Below are 15,000 nucleotides of genomic sequence, written 5' to 3'. Positions count from 1 at the left end.
TATGTCGGGAGGGGGGCATCTCTCCCAAAAGGGGCACTCTGGTTAGTAACAAAAATAAGATTGTATCAGTCATGAAGGATTTCTCTTCCATTAACTCAAACCAAAAAAGTGAGGAAAAAAGTTAAGTGCATAATCAGAACAGATATTACACTTTGATCTTGGCCCGAAGGAACGAACGTTATTCAAGTATTTACTCGCAAAGAACCAACATAACGATTAGTACATCCGTGACATTTGAACCTTAAATTCATTTGTTACAACCAACCAATATCATGTTACACAGACAACAAGAAACCGAAATTTTCTCTAGAATATTAGAAAAAATCATACTTTTTACAAATATAGGGTGTTGTGGCATGTAGTTTTCTCCAACTGCCGGAACTTAGTCGGAAAGTGGGATTGAGAAAACAGCGCCCCCGAGGAGGAGTACTCTGACCTGCAAAAAGTGCCTGGGCAGCCTCAGTCGGCGTTCTCTGTGAAGGCGCGTCAGGCGATTAGCAATAAACTAACCCCTCCCCAAAGAGAGAAGGCAAAGCCTGGGAGAGTGGACTTCCTAGAACTGTGCAGAACTTAACACCAACGGCAAAATCAACAGAGACCAGGTCATTACAGGAATGGTTTAATCTTTGTTGATTTTGGGGCTCCGGGATGAAATTCCTTTTTAGAAGCTGAGAACTTTAAATTTACAACTCTATTTTCTTTAATTGCAGATTTGGCAATTATCAGTTATTTTGAGTTCAGCTTGGTTTGGCAATTCATCATGAAGAGATTTGCAAACGAGAAGACTTTGCAAACTGTGCAAATTTATTTTGAAAATCATTTTGCAGCCTTTGATGAACAAATAATTTCACGAAATGGACCTGTCAACTTGCCATTTTGTTCGTGCAATTTAACCCCATTAGATTATTTTCTTTGTGGATATTTAACGTCCCATGTGTACACTGATAAACCAGACACAATAGATCACTTGGAAGACAACATTCAGAACGTTATTGCTGAAATACAGTCTAATTCAATGCGTACTTTGTGAAAACTGGACCTCTAGATTACATCATATACGCGAGAGCCGCGTTGGCGATATGGCCGAAATTGTTATTAAATTATAAATGCTAAAAATAATCTTTGGAATAAACGACGTCATATTTCAAAACATGAATTCAAACTTAAGCTGTATGAAACTAGATGAATGAATGGGTAAACTTTACAAATAGCGTTGGAAATTGTTTTAATAATTCAAACCAATTTATTTTTTGTAACTACGTATGTTATATACTTATTCATGCTATGACTAAAGTAAGAGTCTTATTAAAAGAGAGAGAGATGCTTATCTTAGAGAGAGAGATGTTGTAAGAGAGATTGTTCGTTTATAACTATTCCTATATTTTAAATGTTCATTCTTTAGATGTGTAGATTGGAAGAAAAAGCTCTTGGAGTGAGGAGATAGTGTTCATTGTTCAGACATTGTGTAGACATGAGATATTGATTCACATTGTGGATATGAGATGTGTATGTCACGACATTTTATAACACAGACATATAATAACAATTCAATTTACCTTTTTGTAGAATCATAAGACAAGACGACGTTTTACAAAACACATGATGGGTTTATTTCTTCACGACCGGCCGTGGTTTTCTCATCAAGAATTTAAAGCTTCACATTTTAGTTTCAAAGTTATCGTCTCGCTTCCTAGACGTTCGAATTCCCAGACCCTCTCTGAGTTTCTCACTGACTAACTCTAACTAACTATTACTTCCTATATTGAGAAATCCATGCATGTCCGGCCACGTGACTAAAATTCACGTGCCCTCAACATGCGTGGACTTGCACGTTTCCAATATTATGATTTCCCAATAACCTATTTTTCTTTTGTTGTTTTCACAAAAGAATTCAACCTACATATCTAATTTATTTAACCCATATTTTATTATCCACGTTCTTTCTAACAATTGAATAGTTTATTTATTATTTTTTTCATCTGAATTAACAATTTACTGGACATTCCATTTAAACCTATTGTTCTTTAAAACTTATGTCCAGGGTTCGATTTCTGCTTTCTCTCATTTTATTTTCATTTTAACTAATCTCTCTATTTTTATGCCTACATGAAAAGGGGACAGCCCTTATCATGTAACACGTATATTTCATTTAAACTAGAATTTGGGCTTTAAAATAGTAGTCAGATGAATTAAAATAATACACATGTAGAGACATGATGTCGAAAAAAAGATTTAAAAAAAAACTAAGGATCCATGTGTTGCACGTAAGAAATATCGTGATTTTTTTTTAATATATGCATATGTACACAAAAAATGATTATGTTATGTTTTTATGACAACAGCTTGCTTCTGGTGCGAGCATTAAGTTAGGTCGGGGTTCAATAATTTGTTGCCATAAAACGATATGTCTTTGTATTTGTTGAACTGCACACCCGTGGAATTGTCTTCCGTTTGCCTGCTTTCCAGCTGACTACAATATGGTCGTCTTCAAGTCCAACGCAAACAAGTTCTTGATGAGTCGTTCCCCTAAGTAATCCAATTTACCAAATTTACACTACTAACGATTCCTATTATATTGTCCCCTTGACTACTGTCAACTCTTTAACCCTTATCCTCGAGTGGCCTCTGGGCCTTGATAAGTGGTGACTCTTATGTAAAAAAACAAATCAGTCTTTTGCCACATTTAACTAAATGTGGAAGGGAACAAACAAAAAGTTGATTTTTCTGTAACGATTTTTCTTGTCTGTCCTTTCGAGAAAACTATACTCTGTAAATATTGAAATGAATAATAGACGATGTTAAAAATGCAATTATATGCATGTTTGTGAGTTGAACGGGAAGGTTGTTAAGTGCATGCTTCGATTTGTCCATTGAGCTGTTGTATTAAGTTACACACATCAACGATACTATCTCCGGTTACAATTAAAACGTTAAAAAATATCGACGATTTGTTTTCTAGTCTTATATATATATTATATATACTCCTATAAATTCGTTTTTCTTTTGTGTGTAATGATATTCATATTAAACCCCCTCTTTTATATTTATTTAAAAAGAAAATACAATTTTCTTATATATGGGTCATGGAATTGAATTCATCTGCAAAAGATCTAGCTTATTTGCATATTCTTTTAAACATTAATTTTAATTAATTCCCTATTAGTTGCTTCGGTTTTTAATGGGATAATCATCTTTAGTTAACTATTACCTGTAATTATATTCATGCAGATATTCTACATGATTTATACTTGCATAATATTAGCGAAAAAAGTTTATAGTAAACACAAACTTGTTTCCATATATATCTATGTATACGTATATATTTTTGTTAAACAAATCTCTCTCTCTCTCTCTCTCTCTATATATATATATATATATATATATATATATATATATAAGTGAACGTGTCTGAGTGTCTGTGTGTGTGTGTCTGTGTACATTTCCCTACGCAATAACTTTGTCAATTTTTATTCTACAGCCTCAAAATTTGACATACAGGGTACTAAGATTTGGGAAAATCGATGTGATCGAGTTTCGGCCAGAAATTTGGCTGTTAACGGGTCAAAGTTCAACGATTTTATCTTTGAGAACTCTACCAAACTCCTCCGACAAATTGGGGTCTAAACACTTGACATTTTAGATATTGATTCCTTGGGCATGGATGTAACTTAATAACTTGATTTGAGCCCAAAACAATAAATATTAAGGGGTCATAATAGAGGTCAAAGTTGCGGTCTCTACCAAATTACTCAGACAATTTCTGGTCTAAATATTTGAAATTTTACATAAAGGGTAATCAGAGATAGGGCAAGCTTTTTCATCAGCTTGGGTCGAAAATTTTTAGTTACCAATATATAAATGTATGTATGTATGTCTGTTTGCATGTCTGCCTTAAACTTTCAATAGAGGCGACGGATTTTACCAAGATCAGTATCATTTTAAAGTTCGACCTTTCATACGACAAATATCGAAAAATTGGCTAAAAACATTAATAACTTTCTCTTCAACTAGGCACTTTTCTACAGGGGGGGGGCACTTTTTTCGCCGATATTTTTTAAAGTTATCCTCTCCTTTAGATTGTCTAGCCTTAATTTTAAAAGATGTCGCTTCCGGTGTGGCGGTGGTCGTAACAGCATAAACGTTAGGTTTTATCCCGTTCTTTTCTTCCTTTGCGGTACGGATTTGAGCCTACCTTCCTACTACCACTTTTTTATTTTGGCTCAAAATACACATCCAAACACCTGGGCGACGCCGGGCTGAAATGCTAGTATATATATATATATATATATATATATATATATATATATATACTAGCGGGGGTACCCGGCGTTGCCCGAGTGTTTGTTTCCGGGACGGGGGGGGTTAAAAAATGTTATGATAGGTAAGTAGGAAGGATCAAACCCGGAGTCATGAGTAAAAGTAGGAAAATAAAGTGTGAAAAAAAAAAAACATCTGCAACGTTAACAGTTCGGCCACCAAGAAAAGTCCATTCCAGTTGTTTAGGAAAAAAAAAAAAAAACGACTACGGTAGGTCGGCGCGAACGTGAAAATATAATGTGAATTGTCCAGCACGCTAACCACTACGCCACAGAGCACTGCGGCTTAGTCTACTGATTTTAAATAACTTCACATGAAAGAACTACGAAGCCAAACCGGTGTTCTCTTCTCAACTGTTCCTTGTGAACGATCCCCAAACAGTGTTAAGTGGTGGCAGGGGGAGGAGGAATTTATTAGAGAGAAAATATTTTACCACTTCCATTGATCTTAACCGATTTTGGCCGTGACTTCTCAGCAGAAAAAGTATAGAAATCTAAGATTATCGAGGAATTTGAGAAATAATAAGCCTATAACACACCTCAGATATTGTTCTGTCGTTTGTGCATATTATATTTGCATGAAATATCTTGATTTTTAATCCTATTAATGTCAAAATCAGACGGGAAAAAATGAGTTCATTTTATTTATATAGAGATAATCTTAATTTTCAAAAAATTAGCCTGTAATTACCTTTTTTAAGTAAGCCAGCGATGAAGATGACATGCTGTTTTTCTGTTCCTTTTTATTTTTTCATCCCACTTGACTGGGGATCAATTTTTCTTTGGACTACTGCACTATCCGGAAAAACAATTTCCATTTTTTCAGCTGCTTTGAAAACTTTCCAACCAGACTATGACTATTAACATAACACTGGATTTAATTCTGGAGTCTATTCTCTTCAAATTGTCGCCGCTCGCATTACATTGAGAGAATCTTCATGCAAACTGAAATATTATGCGTGGTTTGTTTTTATATTTTTTTTCCCCTCGTTTTTTATTTATTTATTTATTTTTTTTTTGGCAAATTATGACTATAATAAATTACGGTTTCACTTAATGCCATAACCAGAAATTTTTTATCATTGCTACAAATATAATTTGCTGATTTCTTTCTGTCCTCTGATGGGAAGAATAGCAAGAATAGCATTCTTTGAAACTCCGCAAAATAAGGACTTTGTAAATTGTTTTTTGGATTATTCAGTCGAACAATAAATTTTGATTGTAAATTTCAACTTACAGTTTTAATTTTCTTTCTCTTATAATAAGCTCTACTCTCTATTGTGTATTAAGCTTTTTTATTTGGTTGCGATTAAATTATCTATATATAAATACAGGTATTTATATTAGATTGTAGTTTATCATGGCGTATATCAGGTAAACACTACATCATTTTCATTTCATATATATATATATATATATATATATATATATATATATATATATATATATATATATATATTCAGTAGGATGCGGTCTTTTAATCTATTAATCTAAGCATGATATAGTATTCTAAACTTATGTGTGACAGACCAACGAAAAAAACAGAGCATCTTATAGAGATTGGTGGACGCATCTTAAAATGTTATTTTAAATTCAAATGTGGCAGACTGACAAAAATGTTATTTCAAACTTAAACGTGACAGATTGATGAAACTGTTATTTCAAACACAGGATCACATACAAATCCAAAATGCCAATACCTGATGCATCTTTTCCTGTAATTATCATTCGATTTCGCGCATTTTTCTAATATCCTAAATTATGTCCAGCCGAAATAACTCTCGCAAAACAATCATACTTTAAGAAGATAGGAGTATATTTCAACTTGCTTAAAATGTCTTCACTTACGCTCCCAGACGACTCTTTATGCATTAGCTTCATACTTTGTGATAATTAGTTCTATTATCCCGACCAAACGGCAAGACTTTATCTTTTTCTTTTCTTTGCTTTTAACAGTTACCCATTACGCTTACCATGCATGAACACCAAACGTTCCCTTATGCAACCATTGTTACCTTCTGGGAAATTTGATTGACTACCTTAGATCTATACAGGAATATGGGAATATCTTTTTTTTTTAAAGGTTTGACACAGTTTGACAACAACAAAAAACATGGTGGCAGTCAATGCCCGGCTCATTAATACATTCTCTTACGTAAAAAAAACACCTTTCGCTTATATAATTTTATATTTACATGTATTACGAGTTGAACCTTCAAACATTAATAGGCGACCTCTTTATTGGTCGACTTCCTTCGACGAAAGTGAACAAATCTAATATTCCAGGACACGTCCTCAAAAATATAAACAAATGATGTGCGCTTTTTATTAGGTACACATCAAGTTCTTCTTCTTCTTCTTCTTCTTCTTCCTCTTATTCTCCCCCCTCCTCCTCCTCCTCCTCCTCCTTTTTATTCGCCGACGCAACCTACTTCGCTTGACTGGCGGCTGTACTCTTCTTCCTAAATGCATGTTTTTGGAGTCTGTTCCTTTTTGAATTATAAACCCCTGAGTACATTTGATTCAATTTATTTCGGAGCCGGGTAATAAACTTCCGTCGATAAATTCTATTTTTGCTAATAATATCATATGATCGCATTCATAATTATCTAGCAAGTACATCTTTTCTTTCTTCATTAAATATTTCCATAGCCATCATTAATTTACGTAAATCTATATAATTATAAAACTCAAATGATCTTATAACGATGTATGTAACCCACTTTCCGGTTTACGATATCCGGTTGTGCATGCGCGCATGGCCTGCGCACTGAAATATTAGCGTTATTATTTCGAAATTATTATTTAACATAGGAAGAGTGGGGTTTAAAATAACTTAAATGTAATACAGAAATGAACGATGTAAAAAAAAAAGAAAAGCAGACAGTATTAACAATTGTTTATTTGGATAATTTAAACGCGAAAAAAAAAAGAACAACTGGGACGCTGAAATATTAACGTTATTTCAAAATTATTATTTAACATGGGAAGAGTGGGGTTTAAAATAAACAAAAAAACAAAAGAACAATTGGGACGCTGAAATATTAACGTTATAATTTCGAAATTATTATTTAACATGGGAAGAGTGGGGTTTAAAATAACTTAAACGTAATACAGAAATGAACGATGTAAAAAAATTTTTTTTAAAAAAGCAGATATATCAAAATTTGAATTTAACTATAAGTATTATGGTATCTGTTCAGTGCACATTTACCTATAAGTATGGCCAACCACTTATAATTCAGTAACTGTAAACATTTTTTTTTCAAAAATAATCAATTATAATAAACAGAACGACTCATAGAAATCTATCTATATTCTTTTTTCATTTTAATATACTTTCATAGAAATGTTTCTGTTATGTCAAAAAAAAAAACTATTTTCTTTACGTCACAAGTGTCACGCTCATACATGAATTCCATAGCTAATATAACATACTGATCCAACGGGTCACGGGTAGTCTAGTAAATAATAAATTTCAATTAATGTAAACAGCTTTGGCCGCCAGCACCAACAGAAACGAAATGAGAGAATATCAACCGTATTAGGCATTTATTAGAATAGTCAAGAAAACAACAGAGAAGTATAAATATAAATGTACAATAAATAAATGTTACCAATACTAAGCTTAATTAGTCTGCTAACTACCTATGTACGTTTTTTAGTGTGTTTTTAAACTTATTTTAAAGTGTTCCTTTGTTGTATATTAGCACTCCCGTTCGTAATTTTAAGCAATAATATTTATATAAACAAAGCATGACCGGGTTAGTGACCTGAGTGATGACGTTGGAGAATAAGACAAAGATACTTGTACAGTTTAATCAAGACATTAAAAAATGAAAATATCGAAAAAAAGTTTAAATTGTTCGTATCTGTTATGGAATGAAGTTCTCCGAAAAAAAATTTCACTTAATTTCATCAAGTAGTTTTTGTTTTACAGCGAAAAAACAATTTGTTATGATACCGAGCAAAAGGTTCGATTTTTAGGAAGAAAAGCTAATTATTAAAGATGGGGAGGGAGTGTCGGCGCTTTACATGGAGTTATCTCCCGTGTCGTTTCTAAAATTCAAACAAAAATTTAAAACAAATCCAAGATGTCTGCCTTCAACGCACTCTCATAAAAACGTGTTTTTCCGCTGTAAAAAAAAAAAAAAAAAAAAAAAAAAACTACTCGATCAAATTAAGTGAAAATTTTTTTCGGAAATGTTCATGTCAAAACGGATACGTACAATATCACTTTTTTTTTCGATATTTTCATTTATTTTTTGGTGTCTTGATTAAACTGTACAAGTACCAAAACAAAGAAAGAGGATGATTTATACTTATAGAGTTGAGGAGTTTTAAGTTTGAAAGTCGACGATGATTTTGCGAAACGGAGTTGGGCTCCAGGGTTGGTATCTTTACGCGCTGGAATTTGATGAGTGCGGGATAGCAGAATATAGACAGTAAGAAGCGTAGCGTATTCTGAAAGTGATCAACATGGAAGAATTATACGTCAAAAAAGTGACTCAGGAATTGGTCTTTTGTTGTTATTGTCATAGGAAGCATTATTCGTCCCGTTGACGAAGTGTCTCTTAAGTGTTTAAGTAAATAAAAAAAATAATTAACAAAATATGCAACAAAGGTCCATAAATGAAATAAATATATAAAGAAAAATGTTTATTAAGAAGAAAAAATGAAAAACAAAAATTAAACTGTAACTGTACTTTAAAAGATTTTGTTAGTTGTTTTTTTTTTTTTGCTTTTTGTTTTTTTACGGCATATCAACCCTTTTCAGGTTATTTAATGCCGAATCCAGTTATTTTGAAGAATTTTTTTTTTTTAATAGAATTTTTTTTTTCAAGTCGGTTTCTATTTAACCCATAGTTGGGACCCTAACAGGTACTACCACTCCGGGTCAGGGTGGACCTAGCAGCAATGACAATTAAAGAGTGGCTCCACACTCCCCAAAGCCCGCAGATATTGTTTAACGTCATATCCAGGACCGTACTTTAGAAGAAAAGAGAAGATACACACACATTACGTTTCTGAAAATTTGAGATGAGGATTGATTATTCGTATTATTTGGATTTATCGGACTATTGTTCTCGCCTTGAGTGTTGTTTTTACAAGGTTTCGGTCGATGTAATCTTCGACCTTCTTACGATGTATCTTGTCGAACTCGGGAATGTTTCTGTCAAACCCGGGAATTTGGACGGATTCTCGAACAGAACCCTTTATTTACTTCACGTTCCGTCAACCATGACTGGATAGAGGTCCTAAATAATTCGCAATTGTATTTTTCAGTCGCCCACACTGAGGATTGAACATCCAACCTTCAGGAGAATATGACTTTTACCATTGATTTTTCCAAGTACTCTAACCACTGAGTACTAGAACTATCCGCAAGAACACGTGGCGCTGTGGTTAGAGTATTTGAAAAAATCGATTGTTTAAGTAATATTCTCCTGAAGGTTGATGGTTCAATTCTCAGTGTGTGCGATTGAAAAATACAATTGCGAATTACTTAGGACCTCTATCCGGTCATGGCTGACGGAACAAGAACATGCTAACCCCGTAAAGTAAATGCAAGGTTTCGTTCAAAATTCTGTCCAAATTCCTGAGTTCGATAGAAATATTCCTAAGTTCGACAAAATACACCTAAATCTATATTTTTATAAAATAATAGGGTTCGTGTGTTTCTGTCTGTGTGTACAGCTCTCCACCATCAACGAAATATAAAGGAGGTAAGAGGGTAGATCTCTCCTGGTAGAGAAACATTAGAACCCATTTTAGGATGTTTCTGTTATAGGAGACATAAGAATCAATGCCTAATTTCTTTATATACTAGTCTACAAACCACCCCCATATCGAATGACTTATGCTCATTTGCATATCACATTATATTAAATCTCTTTAACTAATTACCTCGACCTTATTACATATTGGAAATATTCTAATCATTTCAACTGTACTATTTACAAAATCTATTTAACATTTAATTATTTAATATATTTTCATTTAATTTTATATTCGATTTATTTCACTTTACGTATATTATCAAAACAATTCATTGGCGAGGAAAGCTTTATGTTTTGGGATTGTATTGAAAATGTAATGGAAATTTCAATTTCGTTCCGTTTTAATCTTTTATATTTTACTTGCCAATATAATTGAAAGAATACAATTCAACTATCGTAATTTTATATAAATAAACAAAAACAAATATTTTAAAATAAAACTTTATTAAAAAAGAAATAATTTTATTTTTAAATGAAAAAAATCAATTTAGTAAAATAATTGTATTAAACACCCCCAGCCTTGTCAGCAAACCTGTAAACCTATAAAAGTTAACATTTCGAATGTAAACAGTGATTTTTCGATTTTGTTAGCGCTTGCCGCAATTAAAGACAATTAAAACGGAACTAACTTTATTTCCATTCTATTTTTTAAACAACCCCCAAAACATAACGCTCTCTTCCAGTTATAGCCAATTTTTTTTTAATTAAATAAAACAGGTCAAAATAAACAGATAAGCGCATTTTCTTTTACATTTTTCTTACAACCATTGTCATTTAACCAACTGCAGGATATCGTTACTTTTGTGGGGTTGTTTTGAAAATGGCACGGAGATTATAATTTCGTTCCAATTTAATCTTTCTGGTCGAGCCTATTTCGAAAGCCTGTCTTATCATAGATTTGAACTACAAATAATTTATTACATTTTGATTATTACTATCTTAAGACTTAAAGCTTATATTTATTTCATTTTTCTATTTATATATTGAATTAGTTATTTCCAGTCTTATTTAAACTTAGCGCTTTCTTTAAACCGGATGAACCTTTTATAAAAATATGAGTTTAACGTAAAGAACACGAACAAGGTTTTATTCAACTGAATTTCTTCCAGTTTACTAGCAAAATATATAAATTTAAAAGAGATATAATTAATAAAATAAAAAGGTTATGTAATTTAAAAGAAATACACGTACTCACAAAAGCAGAACTTTTTTTACACATTTTTTTCTTTAAAACCATAACAATGAGACTAACAATTACCTAGATCTTAGTAATTATTTGTTTTAATAGAACTGTTTTAATTGTACTGTTTACTTAGTTAACCTAAGTTGGTATTACATTTATTTTACATTTACTTTTTTTTTTTTATTATTACTTTTAGACTGTGACGTTTACACCCGGAAGTAATGAGTCACACGTAGGTCGCTTTTATTCATTCCTTTTGGTCAAGATCAAAGTGTAGTATCTGTTCTTCAGATGCTGCACTTCATTTTCTTGTTCTCTTTCGGTGGAGGAGAAATCCTTCACGACTGAGACAATTTTTATTTTTATACCTTTTCTCCACGTTAAAAAACGACCCTGGTGTCTAACTCTGTCCCGTGGGGAGGCATAGTAAATAGGTACAATATAATTGTTTATAATTGTACTATTCAGAAATATTATTTATAGTTCGTCCATTTCAGTTAGTATACATTTCCTTTACGCTTAATTAATTTACAATCATTAATATCGTTAAGCAATTCCGTTTAAAACCGAAATTATGCCACCCAAACGAAGTAGAAACGAAAGTGAGGAAGAAAGAATGGAAAGATTGGAAGCTAATAGACTAAGAGTTGCTGCAATTCGCTCCAATGAAAACAATTCAGATAGAGAAAGACGTCTAGAACTTAACAGGATACGTCAAAGAGAAAGGAGAGCAAGACTGTCAGATTTGGAAAGAGAAACCCAACGTGAAGCTGACAGAACTAGACATGCTGTAAGGCGGTTAAATTCATCACAAGATGAAATTCAAGAAAGGCAAAGATATGCACTGGAAAGAGAAGCAATATTACGATCGAATGAATTATATGAGGTAAGTAGACGTACACAAGGTCAGTTGAGAGTGGCTCAACGACATCAGAATGAATCGGAAACCCAACGAAGCTTTCGCCTATACCAAGGGCAACAACGAGAGGCTGCATGGAGAGAGAGTATGACTTTGCCCCAGCAATTGACAGAAAACGAGGCAGCTAGACAACGAATGACTGCTTTGAGACACCATGAAATAGAACACTGCAATAGAAAAGGATTGCTCTACAACAAAAATGACTCTCTCACTACAGCTGATATAGGAAAAATGGACAAAGTATGTCAACATTGCTCAGCTGTAAAATTTAAAGGAGAAACCCCTGGTTGTTGTTGTTCTTCTGGCAAAGTTGTGCTTGATAGCTTTCCACCACTGCCTCAGTTGCTTCAAGATTTGCTCTCCGGAAATGGTCCCATCTCTAAAGATTTTCTGCAAAATCTACGCTGTTATAACAATTGTTTTGCAATGACATCATTTGGTCACAAAATTGCGGCAGTACATGGGTGGAATCCTTCTTTTAGAATTCGAGGCCAGGTTTGCCACCAGATTGGGAGTCTTTTACCACCTGAAGATGAAACAGCAAAGTTTATTCAAGTCTACTTCTTGGATAGTCTGGAAGAGGAACTACATAATCGGGGACGTGACAGTAGACTCAATAGAGACATTCTCCAAAGTCTGACTGAATTTTTACATGAGAACAACAGCTTTATTTGTCAGCTGAAAACAACAAAGGAGAGGATTGAAGAAGAACACTTGGTAGAACATAAAGTTGTCATAAGGGAAGACCGAAGGCCGCAAGAAGAGCATCCACGGCGATTCAATGCTCCAACAACAACGTATGAGATTGGAATATTAATGGAGAATAAACCAACAGCTAACCGGGATATTGTCTTGCGTTTTAGAAATGATACATTAAAATGGATCTCCGAACTACATCCCCTCTACGATACTTTAATGTACCCGTTAATGTACCCCTATGGTTCTCCATCTTACAACATCTACATGAAGGCATCCAATGGGCGAAAAGTTACCCAACAGCAATTTTATTCGTACCATTTAATGACTCGGCCTGGAAACTATTTTCTCTGGTACCGAAGGCTATTTCAACAATGGCTGGTGGATGTGTACTGCAAGATTGAAACAGAACGTTTACAGTTCCTGAGGCGTGAGCAACAGACCCTGAGAGCTGACAATTATAGCAACTTGAGAGATTCAATTCTTAGGGAGGATGGGAATCCAGAACAGTTTGGTCAACGAGTTGTACTTCCGGCAACTTATACAGGAGGCCCTCGATACATGTTTGAGCGTCAAAGTGATGCCATGACATATGTTCGGCGAATGGGCCGAGCCGACCTCTTCATCACGTTCACAACAAATCCAAAGTGGACAGAAATTACAGAAAATTGTCTTCAAGGGCAAGACCCTCAGGATCGTCCAGATATTGTTGCCAGGGTTTTCGGGCAGAAGCTAAAAAAGTTACTTGAATTTATTAAAAAGGGAGGATTTGGCAGGCTGAGGGCTTTCCTGTACAGTATTGAATATCAAAAAAGAGGACTGCCGCATGCACACATCCTCACCTGGCAGGCCCCAGAGGACAAACTTCTACCAGAAAAAATGGATCTCTGCATATCTGCAGAGATCCCTGACAAAGAGGAAGATCCTGATCTTCATGCTAAAGTGATGGCACATATGGTGCATGGACCTTGTGGACCATTTAATCCAAATTGTCCATGTATGATTGACAACAAATGTTCCAAAAAATACCCAAAAGAATTTCTTCAGTGTACCGAGCAAGGCCAAGACTCTTACCCCAAGTACAGGCGAAGAAAACCAGAAGATGGAGGCCAGACTGGTACAATAAGGATGAAGAGAAATGGTCGGTATGTTAATCAAGAAATAACAAACCAGTGGATTGTTCCGTACAAGGTCCTCCTTCAGCAGTTCAACGCTCACATTAACGTAGAAATTTGCAGCTCGATCCAAAGCATCAAATATGTCCTCAAATACGTGAATAAAGGATGTGATCAAGCAGTGTTTGAACTACAAAGAACTGATGGAGCAGCTAACCAACAAGGCCAAGTACAAAGTCACATTGTGGATGAGATCCAGCAGTTCCAGAATGCAAGGTATGTCGGCAGTTCAGAGGCGGCCTGGAGGATATTGGAACATCCCATCCATGAACATTTCCCCCCAATTGTACAACTTTCTGTTCATCTTGAAAATGGGCAGCGTGTCATGTTCTCAGCTGATACTGCTCTGGAACGAGCCCAAGGTCCACCGCCTGCCACAACTTTGACAGCATTTTTTCAACTCTGCCATGAGGATGACTTTGCAAGGGGTCTCAAATACGTAGAAGTCCCTGAGTTTTACACTTGGAACAAATCGACAAAGAAATGGATGAGAAGAATGCGTGGGGTACAAGTTGAAGGTACTGAAAATGATGATGTATGGAAGGCACCATGCATTGGGAGAATCTACACGATTAGTCCAAAAGCAGGGGAGTGTTATTTCTTACGCCTGTTGCTCAATGAGGTTGCTGGTCCAACTTCATTTCAAAATTTGCGAGCATACAATGGTCAGGTGTTTGAAACATACAGAGCAGCGTGCCTTTCTCGAGGCCTTCTAGAAAATGACCATCACTTGCATCAAGCAGTAGGAGAGGCAAGTGCCACTCAATCACCTTCAAATTTGCGAAGCCTATTTGTGATAATTTTAACAGCCTGTGAGCCAAGAAATCCTCTTGAGATCTGGATGGCTTTTCGTGATGTAATATCTGAAGACATTCTTCACAGATACAGGCAAGAAGTTAACAATCCAGAAGCAGATTTTAATGAGGACATC

The 15,000-nt window shown here is 34.5% G+C and overlaps 2 protein-coding genes and 1 long non-coding RNA gene across 4 annotated transcripts in view; 2 read left to right on the top strand and 1 right to left on the bottom strand.

Annotated features, from left to right (window-relative positions):
• LOC145255508 (uncharacterized) overlaps positions 1-1,741 on the bottom strand; it is a 7,809-nt gene extending 6,068 nt beyond the window's left edge. The window contains exon 1 of the long non-coding RNA XR_013863852.1: positions 1,557-1,741. This is a non-coding gene — a long non-coding RNA (uncharacterized LOC145255508). The remainder of the gene's footprint in view (positions 1-1,556) is intronic.
• Positions 1-15,000, top strand: part of LOC145255396 (beta-1,3-galactosyltransferase 1-like) — a 468,791-nt gene that overhangs the window by 188,789 nt on the left and 265,002 nt on the right. The gene's annotated exons all lie outside the window — the stretch shown is intronic.
• LOC145255364 (ATP-dependent DNA helicase Pif1-like) overlaps positions 14,669-15,000 on the top strand; it is a 92,384-nt gene continuing 92,052 nt past the window's right edge. The window contains exon 1 of the mRNA XM_080113946.1: positions 14,669-15,000. This exon is cut by the window's right edge and continues 1,893 nt beyond it. Coding sequence (XP_079970072.1) covers positions 14,911-15,000 — 90 coding nt within the window. The 5' untranslated portion in view covers positions 14,669-14,910.

This window comes from Euprymna scolopes, chromosome 3 (genome assembly GCF_053919585.1).
Source record: "Euprymna scolopes isolate OS-2025 chromosome 3, ASM5391958v1, whole genome shotgun sequence".
NCBI lineage: Eukaryota > Metazoa > Mollusca > Cephalopoda > Sepiida > Sepiolidae > Euprymna > Euprymna scolopes.
This window is presented reverse-complemented; position numbering and strand designations above follow the sequence as displayed.